Below are 12126 nucleotides of genomic sequence, written 5' to 3' on the forward strand. Positions count from 1 at the left end.
TTTAGCTTAGATGAGCTAGTTCCTGAACAAGAACAAATTAAGATAATGATTTCCATTTTTTTTATTTATGGAATTTCAGTGTTCATTAAGCTTATTAGCAAGTTATTATGAATACTGCACTTCAATAATTATTTCACTACTCATTTTTTTTTTTTTTTACTGTAGAACCATACGTTACATTATTCCTCAGGAAAACAACACTGCATTTGCACCAGAATGATCATCACTGTGTTATGCTGCTTAGATACTGTACTTTTCAAGTTTAATGTATTTTATGTAGGCATTTTACTTGCAAATAGCAATCCAACAGTGCCTCATATAATACATATTCAGAAACATTCGTTAGGATCTGCAATTTACAATTTCCTACAGAGAAGAAACAACGTCATTCCTTGAAACAAGCTTTTATATGTACAGCAATACTAAAGCTTAATCACAAAATTCAACACATACCTGTTCCCAGGCAAAGACGTGTTGATTGAAGTAGAACTGAATCTGTTCATTGGCAATGTTGATACAGAGTTGTTCAAAAGAATTCTTCTTGAAATTCTCAAAGCCAAAGATATCGAGAATTCCAATGTTCAAGCCATCATCACTTCCACTGCAAAGATTAATTATTTGACATTGACTATGTTCACAATTGTTTTGTGAAAGCCAATCATAAGCCATATCTGTACAGCAAATGAACAGAATAGCCTTTACTAAATCAGATTTTTCTTTTAAAAAAATCAATTTTTATTTGAAATACAATAAATGCATATAAATCCAAAGACATCTCTATCTGCAAACCAGATACCCTGAATCACATCATGTCCAATTCAATTTATAAGTGTAGAGAAGACTTCAAATTTGATTAATATGTGCCAGTTAATAATCTGCTGTAAAAAGCTGATGGTACAGAAACAACATGAGGTTCTTTTTGTTCCTTTTGTAAGCAAACAGGCCTTATTCAATTGTTCTTTGGAATTAAAGCCACTAGATATTATTTCTTCTTATTACATATTCGCAACACTTTAAACTGCTTATTTTAACAGGAAAGTCTAAAGAAAGAATAGCTAGACCTTCTATGCAACTAAATAACTACTTGAGGTATTGAGCACTTGAACATCTTTGTGAAGTCCATCTCATAAACCAAAATATTTCCTCATGGAACGACCACACGCGGAACTTTTCTTCTGGCTATTCCTCATCTCTTTTTGTGGCTATTTCCAAAATAAGTCAGAAGTGCCAAATGAAAGTTCTTGCTGTGTTTTGTTCTCAGTGTTTTGGTAGCTGTGTCTTTGCAGTGAACACACGTGTTGTGCCTGTGTGTGCAGCTGGCATTGGGGCAGTTGGGTTGTTCTGGCTCTCATTTTTGCTAGCTCTGCAGCACCACGTCAAGCCACTGTGGTACGGACTGCAAAGGCCAAGATTGGGTAAAATGAAATAGATTCAGTTTCTGTTTTCAGTAACTGGTTCCTCAGGCACAGCCCTGCCCCAGCAAGGTCAATCCAAGCCGGGTGCCCAGGCCCATGTCCATGCGGCCTTTGGAAAACCCCAAGGAGGAAACCTCACAGCCCCTCTGGTCCCTGTGCCAGCACTCCATCACTGCACAGTGCAGCTGATGGGCAGGGGCAGCTCCTGGCCTCTAGGTTGTGCCCAATGTCTCTGAGCCTGGCCCTGAGCACCACTGCAAAGAGAATCATACAACTCCTACAGGCTGGCATCTTTTTTATTGTTTTCTGCCCCTAAGACTGCATTGGGAAGACTTAAAAGAGGAAACAATAAACAAAATTTAAAGGCACATATTCTGCTCTGACAAATAATACAGATTTACAAATACTATTTTACTGGGTGATTCTGTGTGAAGCCAGCAGTTGGGCTCAACGATCCTTGTGGTTCCCTTTCAAAGTGGGATTTACTGTGATTCCATGAGACTATGACCAAATACATTTGCTGATTTTGACCTATACTGGTGACTACTTTGTCTGTCTGGAAATTATCTTTCCACTTCAGAGCTAATTGGAAAAAAAAAAAAAAAAAAAAAAAGGAAATAAATACAAATTATTAATTATTTTACTACCAAAAAAACCAGTGTAGACTTTCGTTTCTGTTTGCTGTTGTTATTTGTTTGCTTATAGCAAGAGTTTCAAGTCAAGCATTCTCCATGCTCACCAGCACGGTAAGTAATCAATTTGAAAAAGACTCTTCAAAGAGAGGCACGCATTAGCAATGCTGCCTCATCTGTCATGCATTTTATTCAACTATCTACTGATTAAAGTTCTGCTTATTGCTGTCCTACGGTAACCAAATTTTTGAAAGTTTAGACAGATTTTAGGATTGCAGCCTTGACTTTCATTTGATGCTTCAAAAATACAAAATCCAGAAAAATTTAGATTTGCAAAGCTATTTGTTATTGACATTCTGTTTCAAATTTATGCTTCATTACTGATATTCCCAGCCAGAGAGAGCCCTGACCTACAGGATCTACAATGCAAGCTGTGTTATTTCTTCTTTAATTAATTAGCAAACTGCATTAAAACCTCATTCCCAGGATCTTTCTCATCTGTGTGTTTAAAACATCACCCTGTAAGGACAGGGTGGGCATTAACCTTAGTAACTGACTTTGAAAACCACCTTGATTGATGTATATATATTTGTGTGTATATAAAAGTAGTAACTGCAATATAAGCAACAACGTGGGTGCACATAAGAGCAGAATTTGACCTATATAGTCAACAGTATAAAGGAAAAAATAATAATTTCAATAGTTACACATAATCTACAAATTGTTAAGTGAGTAAAGGTTAAACAGAAAAACACCAGCTGCTGTGCTATCTGTATCTACTGTATTGCCAATGCATAACACAAATAGTATCATTTAACATGAGAACACTAAATACTTCAATGTAGACCACATTCCTTCCATAGAAGATCTTTCTTTATTCTGGAAAAGTACATTTTACCTTAAATGTTTGTCAGGTTTGAGAAGGGTGTTGATGCGATTGACTATCCAGCTGAACAGGCGCCCGTAGAGAGCTTTGGCCATGGCATCTCTGACATCAGTGGCTTTTTCCACAGTATTGGGACGAATAATTGTTTCTCCTCGAGTCACTACACAGTGAGAGGTGAGCGCCTCTTGCAGCTCGTCTGCCTGAATACACAGTAAGGATGCACCTGGAAGGCAAGGTCACAGCTCAGAGGCAGACTTCTGAAGAAAAAAACACACACTTTTGTCATCAAGGCTGCAAGTATAACGTACTATCAATGGCCCAATCAAAGTCTTAAATTAAACCTGCAAGTGGGGGCTTTCATACAAACCGATGGTCAGTAACTATTTCAGTCATCAGCCTTTCTCCCTGTCGCTTTATTACAGAATCATAGAATGGCTTGGGTTGGAAGGGACATCCAAGACCATCTAGTTCAAACCCCCTGCCATGAGTACGGTTTTCAGACAGTAAATCAGGCACTAGATCAGGCTGCCCAAGATCCCATCCAGCCTGGCCTTGAACACTCCCAGGATTGGGGCATCTACAACTTAACTGGGCTGCCTGTTTCAGCACTTCACCACCCTGTCAATGAAAAATGTCCCTCAACATAAAATCTAAACCTCTCCAATTTAACAGCAATCAGCAATTCAAAGCACAGGATTTACATGCTCTAGACTGTTCTATCAAGGAGGCTGCTTCTCCAAACTGTCTGGGTGACTGCTGGGAGCATGAAAGTTGTGAGGAGTGAATATCCCTCTGTTATATTCCATCCCTGTAATTTGCAGCTGTCCCCTTTTGCTTCTTTCCCAGTTGCACAACATTTTTCGATGACATGAAAATGTGTAAGAAGATAGCATGAAGAGTTCATAGACTCTTCAGTTGTAATTACTGAGAAAGAGTAGCAACTTCCTTGAGAATCACTGCTCCTTTTCCAGCTACTTACAATCAAAAGTGTAAGGTAACCCTTCCAAATAATCAGTTAGATGAAGTTCAACATGTACATGCGCGGAACAAATAATGAGGATCTATGAAATAAACTGAAAAAAATGTTCAAAATGTTAATGAGGTTCTCCATCAAATGTTCAAATAACCTTGGAAAAATTCCAATGATTTTCTTTTCAAGCACCTGCAATGTTAGTCATGTTTCCTGAATGCCAGCAAACAAGTTAGTCACATAAAATGTTTTTCTTTCTTTTTACATTTGAATCCAGGTGAGCCTGGAATTAATATAATTCCAACATTTAATTCTTGCAAAATTTCCATGTGAATACAGCCCTCATTCATAACTTTTTGCAATGAAATACATTTGCTACTAAAATGCTAAAAGGAAAACAAATTCAAAGAAAGAAAAAACTCACAATTTTCAAGGGCTACTGGATTGGAAATGTTGCTCTTGTCAATCATGTGTTCAGATACCACTGCGGAAAATTCAATGTTACCCACATTTAGAATGGCAGCCAGAACACTGTATACGCTTCCAAGTTCCTGGAAAGTATATTTAAAAAAAAAAAAAAGATGTAACACTTAGTAGCCTGAGAAGCTTGTCACTTTGGTGCAGGTGATCGGCATCCTCGTGTTCTTTCCTAAGCTTGGAACACTTTCTCCCATTGTCTGACACAGGACTATTTCTTTTAGGAATACTTTCCCAAGCAATTATTCCCTGTTCTGTGCAAACAGAGGGAACACAGAGGATTATTATTTCCACCCTTCATCATGTCTGCAGACTCAACCTTGTCTAAAAATGTAATACCTACCTCAGCAAAAATATTTTAAAAACCTGCATTTAAGTTTCTTGGATCACGGAAACAAAGTACTCCAAATAATAACAGGTCTCCCACCACTCCAGTGTCATCAGGAAACGAGCTTCACTGGGAGAAGAGTGAGAACTCATATCTCTAATTTAGTAAAGAACTTTTCAAAGTGTCACTAAGGAACTGAATACTCACCACAGTATTTTGGTGTGGACTGTATTTAAATATATTTAAACATGTATAGATTTCAAATGTTTTAGTAGGTTCCGAATAGAGATTCTGCCTTGAAATAGGGCTAATATTAGTCTGGACAGCAAAGTGATACCTACAGTAAATGATTTTAAGTAATTACATAGGACAAAATCAAATTTGTAATTAATGAAATAAGGTATTCTTTGCACATAGATTTTGAACTGCCAATTTTCAGCTATGAATTTTCACCTGAATTGTGAATATTTTTCAGTATACTCAATGATCTGTATTTTCTACTCAGTAATGCTGAAGTGTTTCTGTAAAACAGACTCAGTTTTAAGCTAGCAATCTCCAATATTACACATTCTGAGGCACAGAGTAATAGTGTATTTTATAAAGACCAGTTTTGTAAGTTTTATGGTTGTTTTACAATAAGCAGTTTTATAACTTTGATTAGTATTTTATAATGACAATTTTCATAATTCCACAGCATTTTATTCCTGATATTCATTTGTTTGCTGGTTCCATGTCAGGCATCATTTACTCCGATACAATCCTTACTTAATTGCTCTAGAGGACTTGGTCTTGTTTTCAGCACTTTCAGAGAAGTTAATCTAGCAGTTAATAAATTAATTATTCTAGTGACAGCAAGACAAACTATATGAGCACACTCGAAAATTATGCTCAGGATAATTGACTCACAGTTGATGTAGGCTTTAAGCAATCATTTACATTTTAAGCTTAGGGACACACAGACACTGAAAATGAAGAGCTTAACTTCTGCCATTATGCTGTACAGTATGTATTGCTGCTGACAGTTCTACTCCCTTTCCCAGCGTGTTCTAAATCTGGCTTGATCTGTTTTATACAGCACGATTACTGCTCACCTCAGACAGTTCTTTCCATTTACTTTGCCTTGCAACTTGAGATGAAACAGTGTGATTTTAAGGCTGGTATACTGACAAGTACTATTGACGGCTGTGAGGCAGTTAAAAACAAATTGTAAGGAATGAAAGCTTTATTTAGGTCTCAGTTTTAACTGAACAAGATATTTTATTCAAGGCTTTCTGATCATAAAATACAGAATATGTATATATAGATCTTCCTTTGCACTGCAGGGTGAATATCAAAGCTCAAGGCTAGTTAGAAATAAATCAACTTAGAAAAGGAACTCTGTCTTACGGCATTTTTTTCCTAACAGAAAAGAAATCGTCTCTGCACATACACACTCTGATTTCTGGCACTAGCCATCACTCCTCAAAGAGAGTGGTGTACACATCCTGAGTTCACTCAGAAGGGTTGGGAAGCAGTGTATAAACACAAAATAAGCACTTATTCACACCTCTGCCACCATTTGGAAACAAGTCAAACTTCCCTTCCCTGCTGGCATCCTGCTCTGCCACTTGATGCAGAAATAGAGAAAGCAATGTCCTCCTGGCAGTTCTGGAGAGACATACAAGGGCTAGTTCCTTGCAGTTTCAGCCTCAACTGAGAAAGATTCCTCTGTTCCTTCACTCTTGCAAACACAACATCAGACAGGCTAATTCAACCAATGGAGAATGTAAGACAGGTTATCATGGATGGGGCTCACATGTAGCCACAGATTATTTATATTGCTTCACCTACATCTGAAATTGTGGCAAGTCTACACGAAGATAATCAGTCACAGATTAAGCTCATTGTGGCTTACTGAGGAAACTGAATGAAGATACAAGTTAGAACTGCTTAATGCAGCCAGTGATGGTATTATAAATGAATTTTTAATTTGTAAGAACGGTCTCCTCTTCTGGATGATCAGGACTATTCTTTCCATCTATCGAAGTGAACAAAAGAGTGTGGATCAAGAACACACTTCTTGCTTTACACAGTATTAATTAGGGCATATCAAGGTTTTTAGTGAGATAAAACTGCTATCAGTGCTGAACTGTGCATATCCTCCCAGGCTGCTTCTAGAGTGCTGAAAGTACAGGTGTGACAGGATGTGTGATATTACAAGCAGTTATGAATAAGCACACAGAGGAGAAAGAGACTGTGAACACTGCTGTTACTGCAGCTTAATGTAAAAGGAGTATGGAGGAACAGAATGGATGTTCTGCTACCTATTCAAAAATATCGAGGGAAACAAGACATTCCAAAATTGACAGAGTAGTTTTCTGAGAACAACTTCTTACAAAATATGATTTTGATAGACAGACTAAAACATGTATCCATTTGGCAGCAATAGTTCTGTATTTCACAGACACCATATGGGTTGTGTTCCTGATATCATTTGCGATTGATAAAGTCAGTGGTAAACTATAGCCATGATGCACAGCTTCTAAGATGAGAGAACAAGGGTGCAGGATGGGGTTTATTTCCCTTGAGTCATATTTTATAAGTACAGAGGCCTGGTTTTCACTGCAATTACATGAAAAACAGCCTGGTGAGAAGGATTTAATGGCCAGTAGAGCAATGGTATGAGATGATAAAGGAAGAATGGGTTCAGTTAATGTTCAGTGATCACATCCACTCTAAAGGAATGTAAAAACTTCACTCAACTTTGTCCCTGGAGTTGTGAAAATTTATTGAGTTCATCAAAACCCAGATAAACTCAATGAATTTTTAGAACTCTCACCATGGACATCATCTTAAAACAGAGATGAAGCTCATATTCACAGCCCCCAAAATTATAGACTAATAAACAGTTACAACATTTAATTTGCAGAAGCCTTTTTTCCCCAATCACTCAGCTGTGCTGTGTTCACGAACATCAAAGCCTTGTTGACTAACATCATTTTATTAGTTTATGCCTTAAAACCTTAAAAATTTAAATGTAGCATATAACAGCAAGTTGACCACGTAATATCATAAAAACAATACTGCTAAAGGAGGAAAATAACAAGGGTGACTATTTCAATTCTTTATTCATGTTTTCCCTTATCAAGGTAGCCATTAAAATTCATTAAAAAGGGTTATCAGCACTCACCTCCAGTGTAAAACCTATGACTTTGAAGCACTGTTCAATTAATTCAAACTGCGACTTATAAAAGCTGTTGTTCATAAAGTCTTGCACTATTCTGAAATGATCGTTTTGCAGATATCTGGAAGAGTTGACAGAGTTAGAATTCAAATGAAGTTAGGAATTCAACACCATCAGATTTCTAAGGAATCAATTTTTGTAAAAATAAACAGTATTACCTGGGAGGTCTATATTCCGGCAATTTGTAATGTGCCAGTTTTTTCTTTTCTGCAAGACCAGCATAAATATAATAAAAAATATGGAAATTTTTCTCTCCTCTGCAACAAGAAAGAAACTTGTTTAGAAGTGTATCTATGTTACATTTATTGATGACATACACACTACAATTAAATGCTATTAAGGTAACAGACAAGGCTCACTCAAATTGATAGCAGACAACACTGCTCTACACCAACATCTTCAGGAGCCCTTGGAAATTCAGGCTTCAAGCACTAACCTCCTACAGTGCCTCTCAGGCTAACCAGCTCAGCAGCATTTTCCCATGAATTCAGATCTCTAAACACCTACCCAAAGAACATTTGAGGCACTTAAATGGTTTGCTGTCTCACTTTCTGTCTCAGCGTGTGGCAAAATGTAAATACCAACTAATGGTGACAGGAAAAAAAACCACACATTAAGTTAAGAAAAAGGTGATATTTTAGGGAAAAAGCTAATTTTATCCTGAAAAAAGCACTTTCTGTGCTTATGTTCAACTAGGAAATGAAAAAAGCTTTTTATAAACCTGCATCTAACTTTAAATTGTTAATAAAAACATTGCCAGTGAGATTCAGAAATCATTCATACCAGAAATATACAACAGGCAACAAGGTCATACAGAACTACAGAATGAATAAAAATGAGAAAAGACCAGTAAGCAGAAAAATTTAAAACAAAGACAAGATTCCTTGTCTCAAGCTCTATCTTTTCTATCATTACTAAGATAGAAACAGAGTAGGTATAATATTTTTTCTATATATCATGACAGAAAATACATTTCAATAATTTTAATACATTAGAAATGCCATTTCATTTTTCTTTCATATTATGAGATATACACACAACAGAAATGGCTCTGTATTGCACTCGGTCAGTAATCCTGCATAAATTCTCCAAAGTAGAAAGTGAACATTTTGCAAACAAATCTAAAATACTAGAGGAAACATAAAGCAATTAAAGCCACATAATTTATATAATACTAAAAGTTTGCGTCAAAGTAAAATTTTGATTTCTCCATAATTTCCACAAAGAACCATTAGAAAGCTTTTATTCTTTAGACATTCCAATATACTTTTTATATATCAGATATGAACGTTCATGGGATTTGTTTAAGCAATTGTGGAGGCAATGAAAAAAAATGGGAGTAGTTTTCAATTAGTTGACAGAACTGTTAACCGTTCATATATCATTTATGTAAAAATCCACATCACAACACAACCACACACAGCAGTGTACTCCTTACTCTTCCTTCTGTTCTGTCCTGAGATAACTGCCATTACTGTAAGCCTCCTCCGTAAACCTCAAATGAGGTAAAAAATTATTTTTATACTTACACTGCCTGGTGGACAACTCTGGATTTTTCAAGGAGGTACTCTGAAATCTGAGCTCCTACTACAGTGCCACCACAAGTAAATTTCATTTCCAAATATTTTCCAAATCTGCTGGAGTTATCATTGATGATAGTGCCTGCATTTCCAAATGCTTCTACAAGGTTATTCACCTGGAGGATTTTCTCCTGTAGAGTCCTGTTATTAGCCTAGAAGTGAGAAAGACAGTACTTTAAATAAGCAGTAATCATTCAAATACATTCCTTCTTAAGTGCTTCTTCCCTATTCCAGTTTGCACCACGTAGTGTGACTTTTGTGTACTTCAAAATGTTGCACTCAGGCCTTTTTCCTTTTTTTCCTATATCAATAAGTTAACCCCGTGCAATACAACCCTCACACACAGGCTTTCCTTCATGAGCATTATCTTAACGGTGCTGCTTCAATACTTGGAGTTGGGCATAAGCTTCTGAACAGAAATTAACAAATGGGCGTGCTGTTATTTATTCAGCCATTCATCTAATCTCGCTGCTTTGCTACAGTCAAAGAACAGATCAAACTGTTTCTGTAACAAGGCAAGGCACATCTCACACCTTGACTCATTAGTGTGCGTGACAAGAGCACAGGTGTGTGGCACAGACTAGCAATTACAGATTGTATCCACATGGGTGTTGGACCCTGTCCTTCTCATTTTCACTCCAATTGCAACTGCATGAATGAGATGAAAGCCAGCTCACACAAAACCAGCTGAGTACACTCCTTCATTCAAACATGTAGGCATACCTTCAATATGTAGACGGACTTTTTCATTGGAGTAAGGAATGTAAGATTTCAGAGGGAAAAATATTTCACTTTGTATGGACAAAAGCTGTCTTTGAGTTTTTATCAATCACACTGATCAATTAATTTTCCTTACCAAATACACAGGTCCCTTCCTTCCCATGGATCTCAAAGAAACATGGCCCTGCAGACTCAAGAAGGCATCAAAATGCAATGGAATGAATAGAGGCCTTACATCTCATCTAGAGTGTGCCATTGCTTATGCACATGTAGCCTTTGATACAATGGACTTTCACAAACTGACACATACTTGGCTGTCCACTATACTTTTGAATAAGTAGACTCATAATCAGAGTGGTCATTCCTACATAAAGCATATGGAAAGAAAGGCATACATATACCACAAAGCATGTCACAATACAGCATTCTGCAGAATGAATGGCTGGCTGAAAGTGCAAATACACAATCCAGGGCTAATCAGTTTCTGTGGTCCATCACTTGACATGGCTTGTCTGCTTAAAGTGCACTGCACCACACTGGTAGATCAGTTTGCTAGCATATCACTTGGGAAATGCAAAATCCCTTTCTGCTAATTATGATGGTTACTTCCCAGAAGGAACACATCTAAGTGACAGCAAACTGGTTGTGGTGAGAGGTAAAAAGCTCTAAGATAGTTTAACAGTTTGGGTGATACAAAGACATTCAACTAAACTGGCATAAGCCCTCACTGGAAGGGGGCACTCATAGGAGCTCTTAGGAAAATGTTTACTGTCTTGGTCCTCTAGCAATGTCCTGCCCCTGATTCAGTCGTTCAGTTAGATCTCAGATACCAAAGCCTTACAGAAGCTTACAGGGAATCATACCTTGCCCAGGACAGTGAGCTGCTGAACCAGAAGATGGGCACTTTGTGTCTTGCCAGCTCCACTTTCCCCAGAAATAACGATGCACTGCAGAGAACAAGACCAGAAGTCTGAGCTCATTACGTATCTCTCATTCTAGTAAAAGATATAAATAGGTCATCTCATCTTTACCTGATCAGAGTTGTATGTCACCATGGACTGATAACCAATGTCAGCAACAGCAAAAATGTGAGGAGGGTTGGCAGTCCGTTTGGCTCCAATATACAGTTTGGAATGCTAAGCACAAGAAAAATGAAAACATTTTCTATGTCTCCTTAATGACTTTTTTTCACTTATCTTTCATTTTCAAATTAGTGTACATCATCCTTCTTAGTAGTATTGCTGCTTCTGAGTGAGCAGTTACTGCATTCACTGTACTGTGGATCTGCATTTAGTAGTATAAGAACTGCTAAAAAAGATAAAAAACAATTTTGTATGCTTTCAGCTTTATGCCGCGAAAATTGAATTGTTAGAATAAATATAATGCTGCCTTATTTATGTAATTTAAAATGAAATTACACTTTACATCATCTTGCTTTTTGTGCATGATACTGATGTCTAAACTTCAGAAAAGTAACTGACGATTAATAATGGCAAATTATGTGTGACTGAACATTTAGTATCTGTTCCCTGTGTATAGTGAAAGGGCAAATTCACAAAAGTTAAAATTTTACTTAATAGTTTTGTGAACTGTCGGATCAATTAAATAGTTACGGCTTCCACAGCTCTCTTGGGATGAAATCTCCCCACCTTCTACATCCAACCAATTGCCCTGGCAGAAGTTCTCCACAGGAAATGGAGGAGGAATGCTCCCTCCTACCAAAAGGAATAAGATTCAGGAAAAATAATGTATGCATCAGCACAAATACTGCTTCTGAACTAACTGCTCATAGTGGTGGTGGTCTAGTCAACAAATCTCATGAATTTTAGTGCAATTTATCTCAACTCAGAATGAATACTGAAAGTCACTGAAAGAACAGCGACTGCAAAAATCCT

General features: G+C 37.1%; 1 protein-coding gene across 2 annotated transcripts in view; it reads right to left on the reverse strand.

Annotated features, from left to right (window-relative positions):
• The window catches only part of MYO3A (myosin IIIA), a 95460-nt gene that overhangs the window by 34634 nt on the left and 48700 nt on the right, over positions 1 to 12126 (reverse strand). For both annotated transcript variants that reach the window (XM_052694411.1, XM_052694410.1), the window contains exons 12-19: positions 11263 to 11367; positions 11095 to 11178; positions 9461 to 9663; positions 8090 to 8188; positions 7878 to 7992; positions 4328 to 4454; positions 2946 to 3156; positions 454 to 601 (exon numbers count right to left, since the gene is read on the reverse strand). In XM_052694411.1, coding sequence (XP_052550371.1) covers positions 454 to 601; positions 2946 to 3156; positions 4328 to 4454; positions 7878 to 7992; positions 8090 to 8188; positions 9461 to 9663; positions 11095 to 11178; positions 11263 to 11367 — 1092 coding nt within the window. The remainder of the gene's footprint in view (positions 1 to 453; positions 602 to 2945; positions 3157 to 4327; positions 4455 to 7877; positions 7993 to 8089; positions 8189 to 9460; positions 9664 to 11094; positions 11179 to 11262; positions 11368 to 12126) is intronic.

This window comes from Tympanuchus pallidicinctus, unplaced genomic scaffold, assembly GCF_026119805.1.
Source record: "Tympanuchus pallidicinctus isolate F22 unplaced genomic scaffold, pur_lepc_1.0 scaffold3, whole genome shotgun sequence".
NCBI classification, from domain to species: domain Eukaryota; kingdom Metazoa; phylum Chordata; class Aves; order Galliformes; family Phasianidae; genus Tympanuchus; species Tympanuchus pallidicinctus.